Consider the following 24,389-nt stretch of genomic DNA (forward strand, 5'->3'; position numbering starts at 1 on the left):
AGCAAAACTACTAATACAGGACATGATAGGAAACTTTGAGCTGGAAGACCTCCATGGAGCTCCCATGTGCACAGACCATCAAATGTTTTCACTGTTTGTTTTCAACATAGCACTTCCTCAATGGATGGATGAACAGCCTTAATGTCTCTCAAGAAAGTAACACAATTATATAATAAAATATTCCTGTGTGTAGAGCTTGGCATTTGCTAAGGAGGAAAGTTGTTCATTTATTAAAAAATTGAAATTCTTCAAAATGTGCAGCAGTTTTTTTGTCAATATGCAATTGCTTTCATTTGAATATTGTTACATAGCATTCAGTCTCTCATCAAGCTTGATATTTTCCAGATGTACAAAATAGATACGTTGTCAGTAGGTTTATGTTTCTGACTTTAGGAAACAGGCTTACTGGTATTTATTTAGCATTTGCAGCAGCTTTTGTCAAATCCTTAGAAACAAAAGAAGCCATGTTCCTCTTCTCTCCCTTTGTGTATAGGCAAGGATGAACAGCTTGGTAAATCTGTCTACAATGCCTTGGAAATTCACAGTGGGGACTTTGTTCTAATATATGAGTGGGTTCTGCACTGGCAAAAAAAGATGGGAAGGTTTCTTACAACTCATGAAATAGAAAAAATTGAGAAGTCTAAGAAACAGGTAATGCTTATATTTTGCATGTGGCTTAATAAGGATTAGACGAGGTTCAGTGCTATTCTTTATACTGCTAGTTTGTATTAAACTTGAGAGGCTAGTAATGTACTTGAAAATGCTAATCTTGTAGAGTATGTCTGTGAAGGAAGATGAGTGTATTGGGGTTTTCAGGAGCTCCTTTACAATCGTACAAATGCAGGAGGGTGTGTTTGCAAGTATGCATAAATAAAATATTAAAATACTGAAATTCTGAAGAGGGAGTCAAGCTTACCTGTTAGAAATCAAAGCTGTACTTTCTCCTGTGCACAATACTTCCTTTTTAGAAAAGTATGAGGAAGTCATATGTTTTATAAGTATTTTGTTTGCATATTTTATTAGCAGTGTGTTCCAAGATATGCCAAAATTCATGTTATGTTGTGCTTCTCTACCAGCTTCAGGGAACAGAAACAGAGTTCAGCTCATTGACGAAACTGAGTCACCCAAACATAGTGCATTACAAATGCATGAACCTCAAAGAACGGGATGACTCAATTGTGGTGGATATTTTAGTGGAGCACATAAGTGGTTGCAGCCTTTCTACATACTTAAACAAAAAGACTCCAGTTCCAGTTGAGCAGTTGCGCCATTACGTGATCCAGATCTTGTCAGCTCTCGACTACTTGCACAACAATTCAGTAGTGCACAAGGTCCTGTGTGCTTCCAGTGTCCTGGTAGATGCTGAAGGAAACGTCAAGGTCACAGACTACAGCATTTCCAAGCGCTTAGCTGACATCTGCAAAGCTGATGTTTTTGAGCAAACCAAGGTTCGTTTTAGTGAGGATGGTCTTCCCAACAAACCCGGAAAAAAAGGAGATGTATGGTGTCTGGGCTTGCTTCTGCTTTCTCTCAGCCAAGGCCAAGTAACCAAGGAGTTCCCAGTTGCTGTTCCTACCAATTTACCTGCTGACTTTCAAGACTTTCTAGAGAAGTATGTTTGTCACATTCCTGTATGTTTTTGTCTTTGATTCTCCTTTTTGGTTTTTTGTTGGTTTGTTTTTTAAGATTTTAACAATTTTTTAAAGAATAGATAAGTCCTCCTGTGTTTCTAATTGTAGTTTTTATAGAAGAGGTTGATTTCATAACTCAGGCTGCTAATCTGGGATTTGGGAGAGGCAATTTGGTGCTCTCTCTTTCTCTACTCCGGCATCACCTGTATATCACTGGATAAAACATTTAGTCTGTCTTTGCTTCTGATTCCCATCTGAATGATGTAGGTAATATTTTCTTAATTATAATAAGAACTCTTCCAACATTTATGTCAAACATGAAATAGTTCTCTCTGTGGTTTGCTAACAGGTGTGTTTGCTTGGAAGATAAAGAAAGATGGACTCCTCAGCAGTTGCTACAACATAGTTTTATAAACATTCCACGGATAAAAATACCTGTAGCTGAAGAAAATCTAGATGGTAAGGAACTTGGTTCGTCCTGTGTTCTGCTAAGTAAGTGAACTGCATGCCTGCAGTAAGAAAAACTGAGCTGTGCTACAGCTTCACCAGACTGCACAAGTGTGTTACATTAACGAACTTAAAATTCAGTGTGATCTTTAACTTCTCTGTCCAAGACTGGCTGGGGTGGACTGACTGCTGTTTTTCCTTCTGTAGAAGCAGCTCATAAAGCAGCTTTAAAGAAACCTGTAAACTCATTTACCTCCTGCATGGTGTAAATATAGACAGACTTAACTTTGTCCTTGGAAGATGGTGTTCCAATGAGACTTCTTTATTTCTTACGTTCTTGTTAAGATCATTCTTTTGTCTAGTATAATTCATGTTAGTAATTTGAAACTGTATTAAGATTTATGTTTGTCCTAGAACTTCACACAGCAGAGCAGTTCCGTATTTTAGGGTTTAGTTGCACTTGAAGTTATTTAGGTTTTGTCTCCTTCTTGCTCCTTATTTGACAGTCTTTATCCCCATATTACCAATCATGGTAACTTTGTCTTCATTGCAGATTCAGCAGGTATAGATTGTATGGAGACAGTTGTACCCAGCAGTCAGATATCCAGTGCTTCATTCTTCACAGAAACACAGAGACAATTTTCACGATACTATAATGAGTTTGAAGAGCTAAAATTACTTGGTAAAGGGGCTTTTGGAGCAGTCATCAAGGTATGGTGTAAAAATTGTTTCCTCTGTGGAAACCTTTTTAGGGATATGCTTGTTTTCTCTGAAGCAAAGCAATTAATTTGATGTTTACATGGTTTTATTTACTGTCTGCTAGTGTGTTGTGCCTATTGAGGTTTTTATCTGGAATTGAATAGTCTGGAAAGTTTCTTGCAAGAGGTTGCTGGGAGACTGGGGAGAAGCCTGTCAGTGTGAGGAACCTTGCATTTGAATTGTAGTAGTTTTCCAGGTGAAAGAAAGACTTCCTGTTTTGTGAAATTTCTGTTTCTTCTGGCTCTACTTAGTAAGGCATTTGTAAGCATTTGACTTTAGATTAATTTGGATTTTGCAGGTGAGAAATAAGCTTGATGGTTGCTATTATGCTGTGAAACGTATCCGCATAAACCCTACCAGCAAGCAATTTCGCAGGATTAAGGGGGAAGTAACGTTACTTTCCCGCTTGAACCATGAGAACATTGTGAGGTATTACAATGCTTGGATAGAAAAACATGAAAGTCCTGTTCCCACTGTGTCAACATCGGAAACGACTGAAGAGAGAAGAATGCCCCCCAAAGCTGGTCTCTTCATCCTTTCCAGTGAGGAGACAAGTGATGTGGAGACTAATGCTCCTCCTCCATGTTTGACAAGTTCAGTTGAGTGGAGTACTTCATGTGAAAGATCCTCCAGCAACAAATTCAGTGGAGCTGATCAGGAGTCCAGTGATGACGACGACGATGGTGATGGCGTGTTCTCACATTCAATTTTGTAAGTAGGCTTCTGTATTGGCACTGTAGGGAGCACGAGCAGAGTTAGTTTTTCCTAAAATCTAAAGACAAGTTTGTGTCTTGTCTTTCTTCTTTCTTCTGTCAGAAGCAGTTCACTGCATTTTTATTCTGTCCCCTTGTTCAAAGCCAGTGTGTTTACTGGCAGTCAGATAGCCAGGAGGAGGAAATTTTCTAGCTAAGAATAGTCAATCTGTGTGGAAAATTTTTTGGTGTAGGCTTCTGGAATCTGCTTATTTCTACCAGAATGCATGACTGCTTACCTTATGTTTGACTGTCTTTTCCAGCCTTGAAAATAAAGTTTTTTAATAAAGAATAACAGAAACATTACAATCTTGAAAAATATCAAACTTGCCCATTTTTATTTTGGTTTTTATTAGCATATTCCATACCTTCTTCTGTGTATGGTACAGTTCTCTCACTCACAGTGATTTTTTGTATAAGGAAGTAAATAGACTTATCTCAGTTTTCCTTATTGGATACAGCGATTAAATTTTACTGATGGCAAATATATACCTTCCCTTTTGGAACTGGACTGTCAAAGGAAGTGGGTATTGTTTTGTTTTGCCTTTTTTTAAAGCATATAGAAAGTCTTCAGCAGAAGCTTAGATCCCCCTCCAAAAAATAATTTTCAAATTCTTTGGTAAATATTTCTTAGTATGTAGAACTTTTGAGATTTTTTTTTTTTCTGTTTTTGTTTTATCTTTTTTTTAACAGGCCAACCACAGATTCTGAAAGCGAAATAATTTTTGATAACGAAGATGAAAATAGTAAAGGTCATTCTCCAGTAAGTGTAAAGATAAAGTTAGTGAAAATGAAAATATAATAAAATACTCTTTGACAAGTGAACAGATCAGTTGGGAAGGTTTATTTCACTTCTGCTGTAAGTACAGAAGCATAACCTTGTATGTCTTTTACAGTAAGTGTTGTGCCATTGTGAGCTGCATCCCATAGAAATCAATCTGATGCGGCTAATCTGGATTCTGTTTCCTGAAGTGTTTATTGAGCTTAATAGGAGGGTTTCTTTAGTCATGATTCAGGTTATTGCTAGTTCAACATTTCACTGTGCTTATGATTTAACAGTTAGCCATGTGGATTGCATGGTCTTATACCTCTAAAAGTTGAAATTCTGTTCTGCTTTTAGATGCTTTTAACCAATTTACCTGTTCATAGATACTTTTTAAAGCAGACAAAATACATATTGCTAGCAGTCTGAAAGAGAGGGGAAGTCGTTTAATGACTGAGGTTTCAGTTGATTTTAAGATTGTATCACAGCTCTTGCTGTGGACAGTCAGTGCACTGTATCACTAGAAAGCTAATGCAGACACTTCCACAGCATCTGCAGTATGTCATTGCCAGTCCTGGTAATCTGTAACATGCTTCTATTTAAAGCTGCATCTCCTTCCTCTTTCTTTTACAATGTACATTGGCATGAAAAAGTTACCAGTATGTAATTTCATAATATGGCAGTGCATTCTTTTCTCATCATACATATGCATATATATATATACACACCATACCAAAACTGTTGGTTGAGGGTGCAGGGTTGCATTATTTATCAAGCAAGCTTCCTATCTCCTAGTTTCAAATCTTATCTTTTTATCTTTTTTAATATGACACAGCTCAGATTTGGGATTCATCCAGTTCTTCCAGAATTCTTTTTCTTCACTGTCTAATGATGGCCAAATGCTGCTCATTTTCACTTTCAGAGTTTGTCACACTTGTTTTTCTAGTTTATTTAGATGCGGTAGTAATACAAAAATGTAATTGTATTATTTTGTTATTTTTCAAACCTGTCCATAGAAGCTGAGTTCTCATCAATGTATTCCAACCATTTAAAAAAAAATATGTATAATAAATTCTACACAGCTTCCTGTAGCTAACTATTCTATTACTTTTATTGTGATAAAGAATGAAGAAGGCAATGACAAGGACAGCCATGGAGGAGAAGACAGGACACCAGTCGTTCAGGCAGTGCATTTTCTGTACATTCAGGTACAAATGTGCTCGTCTGTTCACATAAAAGGATACTGTTTATTTCAGTCTGCAGAGACTAGTTGGTAGTTTTCTTGAGAAAAGTAATGACCTTTGAAAATGCAAATGAGTAAGTTCAGTGCTGTTTTTGTAATAGACTGGTTTTCTGAGGGCTTGGCTGGTGGAAGGCACTGTGCAGTGCACGTGGTTTTTTTATGCCTTTAGGACCTATATTTGTGCCTGGAGAGAACAAAGTTTTTGTAGTGCATAACAGGATAACTTTTGTTGCTCATGTACAAGTAAAAACTGGCAATTTCTGATCTAACCATAGAACAACTCAACTGGCCAGCCTTTGAGTCCATGGCTTTCAAAGCATTCTTTTACCTTGTGCTTGTTTGTTAAGAATATCCATCCCAATCCCCAACACTGTAGCTGGTGTTCCTCAGTTTGGTTATGGTGTTAATTCCCAGTGTGGAGTTGAAGTCTACTGTGCTATATTCCAGAGAGAAAGTTGTGTTCCACAGATGCAAAAACTTCCTCATTGTCTTCAGTGTTGTGTATGCACTTTATTTTAATAGAAATCAGTAATCTGTAAAGCCATTATATGGCTCTAACAGTAGGTACACAATGAAACTCCTGCAGGGTTGCAGCTTCAGGCCATTCTACTGACACCTCCTTTGTGTTAGGAGTTAGTCACTTCTCCCAGAAACTATTTATAGCTATATGTCATAGCTAACTATTCTGTGGTGATGTGCAATTTTTTATAATGCGCTTAATGCTAGAGCTTGTCTGGAAGGAAGTTACAAGTAGATGGAATTAGATTTTAATAACTTGTTGTATATGTTGTGTATATTCATAATAAAAGCAGCTAAGACACTAAGTGCAATAAAGCCAGAGATTCTTTGTGGTTTGGCTTTGTCATACATTGTGACTTGGCTGGTTTCACTTGTTGTTAACGTTTATGTTAGAGAATATCCAACTCTGCAGGTTCATACCATTGTCCCAGAAAATGAGGCAGGACCCAGAAGTGAATGCATGTTTGTAGCTGAAAGGCTGCTCTCAGGAGAATTCCAAATAGCTGAATTTTTTGGTGATACTATTTGCTCCTGAGCCCAGGCAGTAATACGTGTACAGATACAAGTTTTTGATAGTCTCCTTTCTTAACAAAACTGTTCTTTCTTCCCTCTGTCCCCTGTGTCTGCACAACTGAAGATGGAGTATTGTGAAAAGAGCACATTAAGGGACACTATTGACCAAGGGTTATATGAAGATACCAGTCGGCTTTGGAGGCTTTTCCGAGAAATTTTGGATGGGTTAGCTTACATCCATGAAAAGGTTAGTAAATATGACAGTTATGACCTGTACATAATACCTGAGTTATGCCTGTTTCTCTGAATCCATTTTTGGCATTTATTATCAAGTTTCCTCTTTGCCCTTTCCATTATTAGTCTGTTCTTGGGGTTTATGATATTTTGTCATGAATATGAATTTTATAATGAACCACTTCAGATTGTACCCATTAGTCATGAAAATTTGATAATCTTTTAAAAACATTCTGTCAGGTATCTGGTAGCACTGAAAATGTTTTCTTGCTTCTGGGCTACGAACTGTAGTCTGTCTTCAAGACTGATCTTCAGTGACTTAATGCAATAGATTTCTCACTGTAATGAAAATATGTAATATGATTTTCGAGTCTATTATAAAGGCTTCTGTTTTAAATAGTGTTTATTTTTTAATATTCTGTTGGTGTTTTCTTTATTCTCCTCCTGTAACAGGGAATGATCCACAGAGACTTGAAACCTGTGAACATTTTTTTAGATTCAGATGATCATGTGAAAATTGGTGATTTTGGTTTAGCTACAGACTATCCAGCAAATGCAGTAAGTACAGCTTGAAGTGAATGAAAAAAACATTGAATTTGGTGATGTAATTACTTGAAAAATAAAACATGAAAACCTAACTTAAATGACCACAGTGTTTATATATTGAGAATGCTATAAACTTCTTTTAAATTTCTAAAGTTCTAGAATTAAACCATGAACTGCCAACCCAAGTGACAAGAACAGCCAACAGAAGAATTTCACATGTCATTTACAATGACTGTTATGCTAATTTCAGGTGGTCTCTAAACAAGAGGAAAATCTCTCAGATGGTTCTGCTGTGTCTGACCCATCAGGTTAGTTTACATTGCAACTTGTTCTAAATTATTTTAAGCAACCATTTTTATTCTGTGGCCTTGTATACGCTGTTGGAATTTCCATTTGTTCTTTGAAAGTACAACTTCTCTTTATTAAGGACAGGGGTGGGACCCCTCCAGCCACCAAGTTGGGTAGCTATGTTATAATTTGACAGCTTTGCCTAGTATCTAAGAATTAATTTGCTTCCTCTGCTAGCCTTCTGCCATAGATCAGTGCTTTCTTCATGGTGAGGTATATAGAGACCTGTATATCTGTTCCATCTGCACTTGTGTACTCTTGCCTGTACAGGACAGTTTCAATACTTCAGTGTCCTTGGTTGGTTGGTTTGGTTTTTGTGAGTCTGAAATGGTGTTTGGAGGGAACTTTAGTACATGGTATGTTTAAAGACAAATGTAATGCCAGTGAAATTTAGTTGTAACATTTGCATTCTGACCTACTACAAATCTGTGAAGCAATAGATGGGTTTAGCTACTACAGATAGACATGGATACGCGACATGTGAGGGTAAGAGCTGCCTGTTTGTCACAGTATTCTCAGCTGGGTCTCTCTCAGTAAGGACTGCACTCCCACCTAGAAGAGAACAGGAATGAGTTTTTCTTGACATGGACACTGCATTTCTCTCCCACTTTCTTGAAACTTGTGCTCTCGTCTTTTGCCACGTAGGTAACTTAACAGGGATGGTTGGTACTGCGCTCTATGTCAGCCCAGAGGTCCAAGGAAGCACTAAATCTGCATACAATCAGGTATGATTGAATCTAAGATGTACCAGGTATGACTTGGGTCATTCCTCCTTGACAAAGATTAATTCAGTGTGGAACAGCATGTGGTCAACTCCTGTGCTAATCAGGGGAATTAAACATTCCTTCAAGAGGAAACCAAGGATAGAAGGATGTGGGGAAGTCAGTTTTTCTGCCTGGGATATTATGAGAGTGGACTAGATTGGGAGAATCACTTCCCTCTCAACCTCTTTGTCACACTGCTTTTGATGCAGCACAGGATGTTTGGCTTTCTGGGCTGTGAGTGCACTAATAGATCATGTTGAGAGTCTTCTCAGCCAACACCTCCAGGTTCTTCTCAGGGCTGCTCTCAATCCATTTGCTGCCCAGCCTGTATTTGTGCTTGGGATTGCCAACCCGTGTGCAGGACCTTGCACTTGGCCTTGTTGGTCTTCTGAGGTTCTCCAGCCTGTCAAGTTCCCTTTTGATGGCATCCCTTCCCTCCAGCGTGTTGACTGCACCATGCAGCTCAATGTCAGCAGAAACTTTCTGAGGCTGCTCTCAGTCCCACTGTCCATGTCACCAACAAAGATGTTAAACAGTGCCAGCCCCAGTACTGACCCCTGAGGAGCATCCAGTCCTCACTTCAGTGTTAAGCTGCTGACCACAACTCGAGTGCGGCTATTTTTGAGAGTTTAGAAGGCTTTAAAGTCTGCCAAACCTTAATGGATTGTGTCTTCTTTAAAGAAAAGCTTTAAAAACAAATAATAATAAAAACACACAGAAAAAAAGCCAGCCTTCTCTCCAGCTTTAATATACTGTGAAATTTAACCTAAACATTTGGGGTGTTTTTCCTCTGCTATTTTCATCTTCAGAAAACTGATAGGTACTACATACAAGTTTTCATTTTTTCTTCCTTAGAAAGTGGACCTGTTCAGCCTAGGTATAATATTCTTTGAAATGTGTTACCATCCTATGAATACTGCATCAGAAAGGATCTTTGTTCTTAGTCAGCTAAGGCTGGTAAGTACACAGATACGAAACATACTAATTCTATGCATCAAATAGTTTGTTAAGAGAAGCCAAAGGAAGCAAAATATAGCAAAAATGTTGCCATAGGGAGTGCTTAAAAATAAGGTTTGTAAAACATATCGTGAAAAGTGAAGAATACAATTGGAGCTGGTGACTGACATTCCTTTAATGCACTGTGGATTCTAATGGTATTGCCATCAGCCAGTGTTCTGTTTGTGAAATTAATTTGTACATGTCAGATAGAGGAATTATCTCTTTAGCATACCTAGGTTTAGGCCTGGTGGGCATTTCTCAGGAATAAGCTGGTATTTGTAGTTGGTAAATGCTTGTAATTACGAGTTCTACTTTCATTGTACAAAACAACATCAAAGCATTATTTTTCCTTTTAGCTCTTCAAATAAAATTTGCCATGGGTGGTTGGTTTGTTTGTTTGGGCTTTATTGTGTATTTTTAAATGAGCAATGGAAATCCTTAGTTTCTCTGTTTATTATGTAGAACTTAAAAATAAGACTAATCTGAGCAACCTGGACTGTCTCTTAAAATTCAAATGTGGATTTTGTTTTTTATTTTGTTAGCCTGCGATTGTGTTTCCTAAGGACTTTGATGAAGTCAAGCATGAAAAGCAGGTAGTTTTGAAGATATTTTAACTATTAGGTATTCCTTCTCAGAAAACATTGATTATTATTTTTGCCACCTAATTCCCTGCCTAGTATTCTCTGCCAAATTCTTAGTTCATGGTATTAGAACAAAGTAAGGAAATAAAATCTCAAAAGAGTGCTCTAAGTTGGCATGGAAATACATTTACCCACAAAATTCTCAGAGCAGTCATGAAGAAATTTAGAGTTCACTGACATCTTTTAAGCTCTGAGGGATAATTTTGACTTTTTATGCTCAGAGAAATGGCAGCTCAACTGTTTAAGTAAAAAATTAAACTTTTTGAAAGAAATAGGTCACACAACAGAAAGAGATGCATGAGCTCAATTGGCTGCTCCAAACTTGGCAGAGCTGCCAAGAGCTGTTCTGGAGGCCACCATGGCAGAGTAATGAAGTGATAAAGACCAGTGTAATCTTTTCTGGACCATCTAGGTGGCTTTATCCTTATGCTAATCAACTCTTTTGTTGACCATTAGTATTAACTTCTATTGTGTTATGCTTGTAAAATAGCAATCTGCATGTTACTGGTACCATAAAAGCTTTTCCATCTTGTACATTCCACTGAAACATGCCAGGAAGATTCCCCCTACTGTAATACTTGTGCCTCTGAAATCTTTGATTTCATGCATGCAACTCTGCTTTTTCTTGACTTTGTTGATAAAAAGATCCCAGAGCTAGTATACCATGGAACACCAAAAGAAAGGGATACTACATATTTTATCATCCCAGGAGGCAAATTTCTAATAATTTGTGTGGTTTAGTAAACTTTTTCAGATGATAGTAAAAGATAATAATTTAGTAAGTAAATAATATCCATCCAAAAGATTCAAATTCTGCTGTTTTTTCCCCTGTAGAGTGTCATTGCTGGTTGTTGAATTGTTAGGACTACCAAGTTTATTGCAAATACTTTCAACTTACAAAACATTTCTAATCTGTAAAATTTTGGTTTAATTTTTAGAGATTGGTTATTACATGGCTCCTCAACCATGATCCTGCAGCACGACCAACAGCTGTGGAGCTGTTAAAAAGTGAACATCTTCCACCACCACAGATGGAAGAGTCTGAGCTCCATGAGGTCCTGCACCACACCTTAGCAAACGTGGATGGAAAGGCCTACCGGACTATGATGAGTCAGATATTTGCACAGCGTATATCCCCAGCAATAGACTATACTTATGACAGTGATATGCTGAAGGTTTGTAGGTGTTCAGGGGATGTGTGGGTTTGGCTTTTCCCTGTCTGAGTTTTTAAAAAATATGCTTATATGAGTGAACCTGTAGCATTTCTGAGAGAATTGCATTATCTCAAGATTCACCTTCACATTGGTTCCCATTTAAAACTACAGTCTCTGCTGTGTGGGTTTGAATAGTCACTTCCTATTTGAGCCTTACGTTAATTCTTCAGTGAATAAACCACCAGTGTTTGATTGTAAAAGATAAAGATTTAAGCTTATGTCCAGATGATGACTTTCTTCACTCTGAATTCCTGTCAAATTAATGGTTGTCAGCAGAAAGTGAACATCCCTGGATGTTTTCTTCTCTTTCTAATTGATGTGATTTTTCTTAGTTTATCAGCTCTTGAATATTTCTAAATCCAAAGAAATTCAAGGTAACACAGTACAATAATGCTTCACATAGCTGTAGTTATTTTTTTATTACTGTAAGTGTTGCAGCTTTTTGTAGTGAGATAAGATAGCAGAATGTTTATTAGCTATATTACATGGAATGATTGCCTATGTGGAGTGTTCATCACACATGAATTATATATGTACTTTTTATTTGTGATGGTTTCAGGGTAGTTTTTCTATTTGGGCAGCCAAGATACAGCAGCATGTATGTGAGATTGTCAGCCGGATATTTAAAAGACACGGTGGGTGTGTTTACAAAAGCCATTAATTTCCTTTTTTGTGATTGAATGGATTTGAAAGAATGGAATGGATTTACTGCTATAAAAGAAATCAGAAAACATGTTTGCAAGTTGATCATATGAAGTTTTTATGATGTTTTCTTGTAATAGCTACTAACATCAAATCTGAATGGTTTCCATTTTCTACAGAAAGAAGAATGAAAAATCTTAATTTTTGAATGTACCTGGTTGTTCTGAAAAATCTGTATGAGTTTTTAGAGACTGTTATGCAAAATCTGGATCTGAATACAAGGGTAGCTCTTCAGTGGGAGTTCAGGCAGCCATATAGCACAGTAACCTCTCTTTGAACAGCCAGAATGGGAAAAGCATAAGAGAGAGCATGGAAACAAAGCAAGCATGTAGTGGTACTTCCAGTGATGTATTCTTTGCAATGCTTTGCTGTTCAGGAGCTTCCTGAGCCAAAGCCGATGCCACGATATTTAATAGTTTTTTGTTTTCCTTTCCAGGAATCTATCCATTAATAATAGTATTTGCTTAAAATTATTTTTTGAGAAGAAAATTTATGCAGCCACTGTCACACTTGAAATGTTATAAATTGTGTTGTCTTACAGGTATTTATGATAGTATTATATATAAAAGAAGAGAATTTTGAAATAGAAACTTTGCATTTTCCAAGTAAATCATAATCTGATTAAGCATGACCAAAATTTGGCAGTACAAAAGAGGAGAAACCGAGAAATGCGAAGTCAAGTATGAGTTTACTCTCTCCCCCACTCCTTAAAGCTTGACAGATTTGGGATAGTGTTTGTCAGCATTTTAGAGACTGGAATGTTTTCATGCTTTCGGAAAAAAAATGTGGATTGGCATTTTTTTCCCCCTTATTGTGTCTGACATCTGTAATGGCTAGAAGAATTTATTTTTTTCTGGGACACTTTTTCCTCGTTTAAAAATTTATGTTGAAATTTAATTGAGTTAAGCTTCAATAATTTCTCTAGTGATTCTCAGTCAAATGTTAAAACAGGAAAGTATTTTTCAGTAATCAGTGGTATTATTAATACTAAGGTTTCGATGAAGATTGGATTCATACAGATAGATAGTTGTGAAATGTAGCCAGGGGGAAAAAAGGTGTTCATGAGGTTTTGAAATATAACACAAACACTTTTAGTGTGTTTTTGGGACAGAGGATGCATGTCTGAACAAAATTGGTTTTGTATGGAAATGCCTCTAGACAAAAGCAGTACTTGCTACTGGTAACTGCAGAGTTTCTCATCTCTTTCGTATGCCTGCTTTTGTGAAAGATGGTGTTTAAGGAGATGAGGGGCAAGATAAGGATTCTGCTGGGGTGTGGAATTGGAAGTTCTGTCTTCTGTGGCCTCCCTGCTGAGCCCAAGAAGCATGCAACATAGGCATAAAATAATCTTTGACATTCTTTCTTTAAAAATGGAAGAGGGAAGTCTATTAAGGACATTTAATATATTTTTTAACTTAATGGATTGACGTAATTATGCCCTGCAGGGGTGTTCATGAACTTGTAAAAAGCAGGTGTTACTTCTGAAATGAGAGAAAATAATGTTTTCTGGTTTTGTGCAGGAGCCATCAAGCTGCATACTCCACTGCTAATGCCCAGAAATAAAAAACTATATGAACATAATGAAGCTTCATATTTCATGGATCACAGTGGCATGCTGGTAATGCTTCCTTACGACCTCAGAGTAAGTAGCATCATCTCTGCAGGCAAAGCTTGCAGTGGGTTTGGAGGGTGCTGTGGTGGAATTTGGTTTAAGCTTAAATTTCTTTTGACTGCTGAAGTAGTGTATCTTTCAATGTTTGTACTTGTTCTCCTGAGTTCTGTACTCCTCTTGGCAGCTGGAGCCTTGACCACAAATTGAAGAAATAGCGTTTATTTTTTTGTTTTGTCTAACTTAGGTGAAAATAATGTTTTTATTTAAAACTAGCAGCAAGGATGGTTAGATTAATATTACTGGGCTGTGTCAGGTGTTTTAGGCATTATATTACACCTGGCAAAGTACAACTACACAGTATAATTCATCTCTATTTGCAGAGCTCAGTCAGACCGACTGTTTCGTTTCAACAATCTTCATGTATTTTGTTTTTCAGATTCCTTTTGCAAGATTTGTAGCTAGAAATAACATATCAAACTTGAAAAGGTAAGAGACGTAGAGATGATGTTTTGCACTGATTCCGTGCTTTGACAGTGACTTCTGAAGAGGCTGATTCATTCTTCAATGTTTCCTTTAGATACTGTATAGAGCGAGTTTTCAGACCTCGGAAGTTAGACCGCTGTCATCCCAAAGAACTCCTAGAATGTGCATTTGACATCATTACATCTACTGGAAATAGCTTTTTGCCTATAGCAGAAACAATTTATGCAATTTCAGAAATCATTCAAGAGTTTTCAGTGCTACAGGTAGATTCTCTAATCAGCCCCTTTCTTCTCTTTTCCACCCAGAATTTTAATTTAACTTAATATTTAGTTTGATGCCTTGTAAAAGGATACGTCCTTTAACTTTAGCCAGTTCAGAACTATTTTCACATTTAATCTATAATCACTTATAGAGCAGTTATAAATATGTGTTTCCTAGGTAAACTTAAAATGAAGCATAAGTTTATGTGCAAAGGAAAAATTAACTGAATCCTTTAAAGTACCATTGAAATAATGTCTTTCTTCCATCAGACAAGTGATTACTGTAGAATGGGACAAGACTTGCCATTCTTTAGTTAGAGATGAAAGGTAAGGTAGTGAAAGAAGAGGTTTGAAGTTAATTATGAACTACTATTAAATGTTTAGGAAGGCTCTTTGTTTTGTGGGGGTTGGAGTTTTTTTAAGAAAACAGAATACAAGCAAAACTTGGTTTTTTCATTCTTTCTTCCTTTTTTTTTTTTATTTATGCTTTTCTAGGAAAGAAATTACAGTATATATCTGAACCACACTGCCTTACTGAAAGCTATACTTTTGCACTGTGGGATACCAGAGGACAAACTCAATCAAGTGTATGTCATTCTCTATGATGCTGTGGTAAGGCATTGGTTATTAACCTAACCTCTGTAATCATCACTATAGAGTATTCTGTTTTGTGGAATTCTCTCTAAAAATTACTAACAGCCCACTGCCAGCAGAACGAGGAGTATACTCTTGATACGTAAAAAGGCTGGCTATCTTTGGGCTGTAAATGTAGATAATTAAGTTTCTTGTTACTTCTGGACTGGGATGGTTTAAGATGATTCTTTAATGTATTTGAGAGATTTACTCACCTGTATAATCAAGAACCGACAGGCTAGTCAATAAAAAAGTTTAAAAAATTAAATTTAAAATGTATTTTAATATCAGTTAGGTCTTTTCTACTTTATAAGCACGGAATATAGGTGAATTTAATTTGAAAAATTACAGTAACGCATTAAACACAACTAAATGTTGTTTTAATCTGTTCTTTTTGTAGACTGAAAAGCTAACTAAAAGAGAAGTAGAAGCCAAGTTTTGTAATCTTTCTCTCACACCAGCAAGTGTAAGTGATGTTAATTGAGTGCTAATTTCCCTGTAATTTGCCATAAGTCAGTAATATTTTATATTATTTATAATTTAATCAACCAGAGTAAGAAAAATAACTTGTTACATGTGCTGTTCAGAATAGGTCTATCTCTTTGCAGGTGGTCTGACTTGGTTCTCTGTTCTCTCTGGAAGTCAGTATGGCAGCTTGTTCTTTAAAAGTGTTTCACAGGCTGTGGAAACTAATAAAGGGTAAAATGGAATACTGTAGAGAGGTATTTAATAAAGAAAACTGAGGGAAACTTTAAAAAAAACCTTCTGGACAAATGTTGAATGTTCATAGAGTTGAAGTTAACTTCTGGATAATCTGAGACTTAGGTCTGTCTGTTCTTTTCCTCAACTCCACTAGATAAAACCAGCCTGCTAGACAAAACAAACAAAAAAAGCAGATATCTTACTCCCATAAATACATCAGATTTTTTTCTTTTTTTTAGATGGGACCTATTATGTATGTTGTCTGTGTTGCTATATATGCTTGTAATTTTTATTTGTTTTTAGCTTTCTAGACTCTATAAATTCATTGAGCAGAAGGGAGAAGCAAGTAATGTATTTCCATTTCTAAACACAATGATAAAACAAAAGCCAAGTGTCACTCAACTGTTGAAGCATGGCATGAAAGATTTAGAAGAAATCATTGGTCTGTTAAAGCAACTGGGAATAAAACTTCAGGTTTGTAAAATGCTCTGCTGATAATTTAATGGAATTACAGGGCTGCTGGGCCTTGTAATATGGTAGGAAATAAAGATATTTTACAATAGAAAAAGCACATGCAAGTGTCTTTTGACGGCAAATAATACTACTGGCATTGATGCTTCTTCCTTTGTTTCTTTTTTTTTTTTTAATTAAAGATGCATTTTAAAAGTAAAACCTCTTCCAGTCAGAAGTCTCTGGCTTAACTTCAATGTAATGACACTTTTTTTCTTTCCCCAACCAAGACTGAAGGCATTACTTAGAGCATAAAAGAGGGGCTTTAATAAATTTTGAAACAAGCTGTAAATATTTTAAAAATATAGAAATCTAATAACTACTAAAGGTCTCCACCTTCCTTGAAACTTGCTGTTTGGGTTTTGTGCTACAGGTTTTGTGGGATGCTGTAAGATTAAAGCACCATTTCCTTATTTTTCAGTGTATTTTAAATTTTTGGAGATAAGGAATGTTTTCATATGTCTTTTTATGTGAAAACAGTGTTTTAAATCCATGCTGCTAACAGGAAATTAATTATGTATGTGCACATATTCACTTTTATTTTACAGATCTCTATAAATCTGGGACTAGTTTACAAAATACAGCAGCACAATGGTATTATCTTTCAGTTTATAGCATACATCAAAAGAAGACAAAGAACTGTGCCTGAAATTCTTGCTGCAGGAGGCAGATATGATCATCTGGTATGCGCTCATCTCTTCTAGTAAATGTGGATTTTTTTTTTTAGCCCATGAATAAATGAAATTTTGCCAAGATAACTATCTGGTCTTCAATCCTGTTTTTTTTCTTGTTTTGAGATTCCACAGTTTAGAGGGCCACAGACAGTAGGACCAGTTCCTTCAGCTGTTGGAGTCAGCATAGCTATAGATAAAATAACTGCTGCTGTTTCCAGTGTGGAGGATTCTGTAAGTGTCTTTTTATGGAAAGTGGGGAATTTGTTTATTCTGACAGTTCAATAACCTAATTGTAGCTAGAGATGGACAGAAAATAAGATGTTCACACATGTTCCAAAAGAATAATATACTGAAGCAGAAGGCAGACACCAAGATGACCTCTTTGCTTTTGTGTTTCTCTACACAGAACTATTTATTAAATGAGAATTAAGGGAAGACAAGATCTTCAGGCTAACACCATTTTATTTTCAATTTAAATGGGATGTTTTTCTCAGCCTGTGTATTCCTTCAGATGAAAGAGTACAGTTGCAGAGATTTAGTGTTATTTTTCCCCTACTACTTGTCCCTTTATTAAAGTATAGAAGAGATGGAAAGAAACTTTAAGAATATTGACTACTTTGTGGAGTGTCACACATCTTGACTTGGTTGTGGAATGTGTATTTTATTATGTTTTTTCTATAAGAATAAATTAACATTGTCAAGGAGAGTGGGAAGGAAAGAACAGAGTAGGCAGGGATACTTGTCAAGCTGAGGCTGTGGAGGTGCTTTGCATTGAAGATTGAGCTTCAGTGGCTTTCAGATTAGGTGGATTGTAGCTCTCAAAAGAGGTGGATCTAACCCCTTTTTTAGTGTTTTAGCTTGATCCATTTTAACAAATGTTGGAATATTTGTCCATCTTTGCTACTTTAGCTGCCTTATAAAGGGGGAAAGTGGTCTTGTGTCTAATATTGTCTCCTTGATTTTACTTTCCCTTCAGGTTTCTGTCAGCTCATGTGACCTGCTGGTTGTAAGTGTTGGTCAGATGTCAATGGGTAGAGCTATCAACATTGTTCAGAAATTCTGGACTGCAGGAATTCCAGCTGAAATAATGTATGACTGGTCCCAGGTAGAATTTTTAGCTCTGTGTTATCCTCTATTATTGTTTTCCAAGATTAGTGCAGACTGAAACCATAGTTTCTGGGGATATTTTTCTGGAGGTAGTGATTCATAATACTGAGCATGTAGGGTGCTATTCAGATACAATAATGTCAAGAAAGTCTCACTGGCCTTGCAGCATTCTTCCTGAGTATTTAAATGTGTGAAGAAGGATCTCTCCTATTAATAAATTGAATACTTAATAGGGGGTGCATCAAGAAGAGAAAAGTAGCATCAACTTTTAAATAGCCAGATGGTAAAGACACTCAGGTACAGAGAGAATACTGACATCATTCTACTGTTAGAAATACAGTTTAGCAAACTGAGCTACTACATGGGTCCCCATGTAGTCCTTGAAGAGATGTGTAGTAGGAGGGGAAGAGAGAACAGCAAGCTGAGTTTTATGTCCAGCTGAAACCAAACAGAGTTGTAGCCAGCACAACTTCACTGAAGTCCCTTTTAGAGGTGGTGGCACTTACTTAAGGATTATGGGTCTGCTTCACCTTCAAGTGTCCCAGTTTGTGACTAACAAGAGAGACTCTGCTGTTGCCCCTTCCATGATATGTGCTGCAGGGCAGGAAGTTTTGAATTCCTTCAGTTCATCGTCTGACTTTATTTGTAATTTTTTGCCATAGTATTTCCAACAGTCTCCTTGGAATTGAAAAAAAATCTAGATAATATAGTTTTCCTATGATCACCTAGGCTGGAGTTTCTTGGTTTGGGGTTGTTTGTTTGATTCATAAGGAATTAAGATTTGGGTAGTTCTTGCCTCTGTCTAATGCTGTCCTGCAATCCAGTGCTGAGAAAGTCAGCATAGCCTAGGTTTTAGAGGAACCCAGATGGAGTCCCCTTTTGTGGCAGACTTCCAGCCATGCAGGACTGAAAGCTGCAGGCAGCAGGGTGGTGGCTGTTTGCCTGATGTTAAATACCAAATTTTTAGTTACTTAGACTCTACACTCCTAGGTATAGGTAGCCCTTCTATGTGGGAACTTGGGCTGCAGGACTTAGGCTTTCTCTAAGTGTAGACTTTGATTTCAATTTTAGCAAGTATTGGGTGGATAAATACATGCATAATGAAATTTCATCTCCTCAAGTTGTAAATAAAGCTTTTCTCTCTCTGAAGCCCTGTGACTGTTGCATATCAAGTTACTTTAATTAAAGAGAGGAGACTGATTACTTAACTGGTCATTTTATAAAATCTGTCAAATTAATGTGTTGCTCCTGTTCTTTTGTTCACACTTTAGTCCCAGGAAGAGCTGCAGGAATACTGCAGATGCTCTGGGATTACATATGTGGCTATGGTGTCAGAGAAGGAAGGAAGTCATGTGAAGGTAAGCATGGGACCATTGGTGGAAACACGTTTTATGGTGTTTCAGATTTGTACTCTGTTGTTCTACATTTTTTTTTAAGGTCATTATTAATATGATATAAATTATACTTAAGTGGAGTTCAGGTAAATACAGTTTGGTTGTTAAGTCGTAGAGATGTTATTCTGAAGAATTTCAGTATTTTAAACATTTTTTATCCCTGCATAACACTGTTATTCACAGACCTCCTTCCCTCTAGGAAAGTCCAAAAACTAGTGCAAACATTGCTTGACAGTACCATCGATGGTTTAACATGGAAAAAGGTTTCTTTGATTTCTTTTAATCTACAAAATTAATTTGTTGACTTAGCAATCTTTGCAGTTGGCACCTTTTCATGTTACAAAATAAATACAACTAAAATGTAAATCTAAAAAAATCTGTGTAGCTCCAGCAGACAGTCAGAACCACACTCTTCACCTCTAAACTCAAATTAGGATGCAAAGACTGGATTGTGTCACAACATGAATGTACTCTGTACTTCTGTACTCTGCAGCCTGTGGTTCAGGTACCTTTGGTTTTTGAAGTTAAAAGTTTTAAAATATTCTGGATCATTAGAGAAAAGAATACAGATTCACTCTTTGACTGAAAAAAATACTAACCATTTGACAGCATATGGCAAGGACAGCCAATATGCCTTACTAAAATATTTTTCACTTCTTATTCACTCTGTTACTGTAACAGCAGTAATTGCAAAAATAAGTAAATCTTTATGATGACAATGTGATATTTCAAAGTCCTCCACAAGGCTATTATAGTGTGTTGTTTTAAATATGGCTTTATTGAAGCAAAACTAAAAAAGGAGATCTTAATGGAGGTGAATGGTGTTGTTACTGATTAACCTCTTGCCAATAAAGATGGTGCAGATTCCTAAGTTTTGAATGTGTGAGTTAACTCATGCAAATTGAAAGGCAAGCCTTATTCTAATGTAATTGCTTAACTAAAAATATTAATAATATGGTATTTAAAATTATAAACCATTCTGTTTAGAACCTAATTATCACATATTAAATGCAGGAGCCAAGTTGGTTTACGCTTTGGGAATGCAGAATAAATTAGTAGTTGGCTGAAAAGAAAATTAATCAGAGATTTAATTGGCAGTGATTTATTGGGTAATGATAATAGCTTCCTACCTTTGACTCTTTCACCTTTAATGGGTGAAACAATTTGGTTATGATTATGTTTGATAAGTTTATTTGTATGCCATTTCAAGAATCAACCATCTTAAGAGCTATTGACTACATCATAGGTGAAATCCTTTGAGAAGGACAGGCAGACAGAGAAAAGGATTTTAGAATCTGACTTACTAGATCACCTGGTCCAGAAACTGAAAATGAAAATCGGTGATGAAAGATGTAGCAGGTAAGTAGCATAACATGTCAATAACATGAGTAGTCAAAATCAGAAGTGAATATATGTTTGCTTATGCTCAGTTAGACCTTAATTTAATTTGGTAATTAAATTGCTGGATTTCTTTTGAGAGGAAAAGAAAGCAAAAAGCTTTTTTACAGCATTGAGATTAGGAAAGCAACTGATTTCCCTAGCTGCTTCTACATTCACACATCCATAGTGCTTCATAAATTAAAAGGCCACACAGTTATCTCAAAGCTGCTAAAACAGCAGTAGTGTTTATCTGGCTGCCTGCAAGTCCCTGCTACTGAGCAGAACTCCATGATATTTGTGTACTGTGTAATCAAATAATCAAAGCAGCAAATCCCTTTCGTTCTGAGGCAGTATTGGTATGGTAAAATGAAGGTATAACTTGCACTTCTGTATGCTCTGGTGGCACAAGTGAAAGTAACACCTGGCAAAGACTTGAGTTACACAGGAAAACCCATTCACCCTGTCTTCACTGAAATTACAGTAATTTCACGAATACAAGCCGCACCAATTTGATCAAAATTTTGGTGGAAACCCGGAAGTGCGGCCAATATTCCGGGGCGGCTAATACATTAACAAAATTCTAAAAGCTGCCAACACGGAAGTGAGAGCCCGTGGCAGCCCCAAGCCAAGCTGGAGCCCAGCCGGCCCCGGCAGAGGTGGGAAAGCCTGGCAGAGGCGGGGCCAGCAGTGTGGGGGGCGGGTGGCAGAGCCTGAACCAGCATGGCGGGGGAGCCTGGGAGAACTGGGGCTAGCAGTGCAGGGGAGTATGGCAGAAGCAGGAAGGCCGGCGGGTGGGGCTGCCTGGCAGCGGGGGAAGCCCAGCAGAATCGGGGCCAGCAGCGTGGGGGAGCCCGGCGGTGCGGGGGCCTGCAGTGCCGGCCAGGGCGAGGAAACGCGGCGGCGGTGCAGACGGGAGGGGGCGGCCGGCGAGCCCGGCGGCGGCGGCAGCAGCCCTGCCGGCAGGGCTAGCAAACGCGGCGCGGGGCGGTGCTGACGGGAGAGGGGGGCCAGCGAGCCCGGCGGCGGCGGCAGCACCACCCGGCCAGCCCTGCCGAGCCGTGGCGCTGAGCTGGGCCACCCGGCCCCGTCGGCAACCATGAGCGGGCCGAGCCTTCCTGGCCCCGCCCCGAGCCAGTAAAGCCCGCTATGCCGCGATCCTGTTACTAATTGGCCAATTTGTGAAAGCTGCGCGCGGATTCTCGCGACGAACGAAAGTGCGGCTAATATTCGGGGTGCGGCTTATCTATTGACAAAGACAGCAACATTGTCGAGGCACCGGAAGTGCGGCTTATAATCCGTGCGGCTTGTATTCGTGAAACTACTGTACTATTTATTGTCACCAGTGGAAGTTAGTACAGAAATGACAGGAGAGGCTGGTGATGCCAGTGTGCTCAAGCAGCACAGCTGTTATTTGCGCATAGCCCCCTGTAAGTTTATACAGGCATCTAGATACATTTACATGTGTGTAGATATATATGCATGCATTGGCAGCAGGAATAGACATGCATTAGTCACACAAAGTAGAATTCAGAAACTTAACAGATTTGCCATCCATTTTTTCTGACTAGGCTTAACAGTAAAGGAAATAATTAAGCTTGGAAATGCTGAAATCAAGCAGTAGTTTATATAACCAGCTGATGTCTCTTGCTACCCACCTCTTGTTCTCCTTTTTCTGGCCTCAGCCAGTCTTAGTATTTAACTTAGCAACTAATCTGATCATCAGATGCTTTGTGTCAGATCTACTAGAAGCTATGAAAGAAAATCATTCTTTCAAAAAGTTTACCTTACTTCTAAATTCTGAAAACAGAATAGAAACACCTTTGCATGGTACCACTAAACAGAGAAATGCAAAAGCTGACTGTAATAGTGCTGACAAATTTCTTTTAATGAATTCTTGAAGGTGGAAAGTATAGGTATCCAAACTAATTATTGAAGACTTCTTTGAATATATGTGCTCTTAAGTATAAATACTACTTTTATACTTTAGTATTATGTCACCCGTGAGAAACAGATTAAATTAATAATTCAGAGAGAATACTCTCACAATATATTTTTGTATTAGGATATAAATCACTCTTGCATGATAGGGAGGACCTTTTTTGTATCCATAGGGATAATTGCTTCTAGACCTGATTTTTTAATGTAATTTTGTATGGTGTCCTGTCAATTCCTGAATAGAATTGATTAATGAATAATAAATGTGTGCTGGGGAGTATCTGCAAACTTCTTTATCTGTTGGAACTAAGTTTAAGTATCTATGATAATCTGAAACTACTGTCTTATTACAGTATTTCTTTATAATTGTAAATCTGTTTCCTTAACTGTCTTTGTTTATTTTTAGAGAAACTGCAGATAATCTTTCAATGCCAAATCAAAAAGGATCATTCACTAATATTTCAGGTATTTAATATCTAGTGACAGAACATACAGACTGTTCCTCTTTCCTACAAAATAGTTTTTGAACAGAAAATATTACCAAAGGCAAAGTAAGAAAATGTTTTATAGCAGAGCTCTGATTAGAGGCACTGCCTCTTAATCTCAGAGATTGTTCCAAGTGATTTCAAACTGAATTTTTCTCCAAACTAAGTGCTCAGACCAATGGACAGAATATTCTCCATATAAGCATTCATTGATGCAGTAATACAAGAGGGTGGGAAAGCCAAAACTCACTTCTCCTAGCTGAGGATGATGAAAAATAACTTGACCTATAATTGTTAAGAGTATTGAGACCTGTTTACATTGACTTACCAAAAAAGTTACAAATAACATGCATAATAGGGAGGGAGACAGGCCATGTTTAACTTGGGGAGATTGTGTGTGTGTGACTACAGAAGTGGAAATTTGTATTTCAAAATAAGCCATTGCAAATTTTAATTATTGTTATTTGGGGAAGCTAAGGTTTATTGTTCATTTTGTCAGTGATTCTGCTATGGGACTGAGCACAGATTACAACAGTTGCCTTATTCTTGTAATGGCTTTTTTTGATATTTAGTGCACTGCATTCCTTTGCAAAATTACGCAAGTCATTTGGGACCTTTTCTTAGTTTCAGGGAACAGTGATGTAAAATACCAAATTTCTTAGTCTTAACAACCAGTCCTTCAAAGTCATAAGTGAGTGGTTGAGAATTTACGTGCACGTTTCAATATCCTGTCAGATTTTGGAGGCTTGCGGCAGCTTTTTAATCCATGTACTACACTGATTCTACCTTATTAATATTTGTGAATTTTCTGTTTCTTGATGCTTGTTGTATAAAGAAATACTATAAACTAAAATGATGTGTTTGCATTTTAGGTGTGTTTGAATCACATGGAACTCTTGTAGTGCCTAACGTTAGTGTCATAGCTCCTGAAAAATTATCTGCTAGTGCCAGGCGTCGTCAGGAAATTCAGGTACACACACATCAAATAAGTATTCAGAAGTGATCCTTAGAAGTTAAGGAATGGTAGAATTCATACTTCCATTATCACCTAACTTAAACAAATTCATACTGTTTCTTCTTTATTCATAAAATAGACTAGGAGTAACACAAATGGGTGAAGGCAAAGACCACCCTTTTTA

General features: G+C 37.3%; 1 protein-coding gene across 1 annotated transcript in view; it reads left to right on the forward strand.

The window, feature by feature from the left end:
• The window catches only part of EIF2AK4 (eukaryotic translation initiation factor 2 alpha kinase 4), a 37,945-nt gene that overhangs the window by 7,780 nt on the left and 5,776 nt on the right, over positions 1-24,389 (forward strand). Inside the window, exons 8-35 of the mRNA XM_033061906.2 lie at positions 494-651; positions 1,077-1,612; positions 1,981-2,090; positions 2,632-2,789; positions 3,136-3,548; positions 4,283-4,352; positions 5,477-5,560; positions 6,752-6,874; positions 7,315-7,419; positions 7,658-7,715; positions 8,401-8,480; positions 9,375-9,476; positions 10,061-10,111; positions 11,098-11,334; positions 11,933-12,008; positions 13,596-13,717; positions 14,124-14,173; positions 14,265-14,433; positions 14,926-15,042; positions 15,464-15,529; positions 16,069-16,239; positions 16,824-16,958; positions 17,073-17,180; positions 17,926-18,054; positions 19,328-19,414; positions 20,697-20,809; positions 23,172-23,230; positions 24,123-24,220. Of these exons, the coding sequence (XP_032917797.1) occupies positions 494-651; positions 1,077-1,612; positions 1,981-2,090; positions 2,632-2,789; positions 3,136-3,548; positions 4,283-4,352; positions 5,477-5,560; positions 6,752-6,874; positions 7,315-7,419; positions 7,658-7,715; positions 8,401-8,480; positions 9,375-9,476; positions 10,061-10,111; positions 11,098-11,334; positions 11,933-12,008; positions 13,596-13,717; positions 14,124-14,173; positions 14,265-14,433; positions 14,926-15,042; positions 15,464-15,529; positions 16,069-16,239; positions 16,824-16,958; positions 17,073-17,180; positions 17,926-18,054; positions 19,328-19,414; positions 20,697-20,809; positions 23,172-23,230; positions 24,123-24,220 (3,785 nt within the window). The remainder of the gene's footprint in view (positions 1-493; positions 652-1,076; positions 1,613-1,980; positions 2,091-2,631; positions 2,790-3,135; positions 3,549-4,282; positions 4,353-5,476; positions 5,561-6,751; positions 6,875-7,314; positions 7,420-7,657; positions 7,716-8,400; positions 8,481-9,374; positions 9,477-10,060; positions 10,112-11,097; positions 11,335-11,932; positions 12,009-13,595; positions 13,718-14,123; positions 14,174-14,264; positions 14,434-14,925; positions 15,043-15,463; positions 15,530-16,068; positions 16,240-16,823; positions 16,959-17,072; positions 17,181-17,925; positions 18,055-19,327; positions 19,415-20,696; positions 20,810-23,171; positions 23,231-24,122; positions 24,221-24,389) is intronic.

The sequence above is a fragment of the Catharus ustulatus genome, chromosome 6 (assembly GCF_009819885.2).
Source record: "Catharus ustulatus isolate bCatUst1 chromosome 6, bCatUst1.pri.v2, whole genome shotgun sequence".
Classification (NCBI taxonomy): Eukaryota; Metazoa; Chordata; class Aves; order Passeriformes; family Turdidae; genus Catharus; species Catharus ustulatus.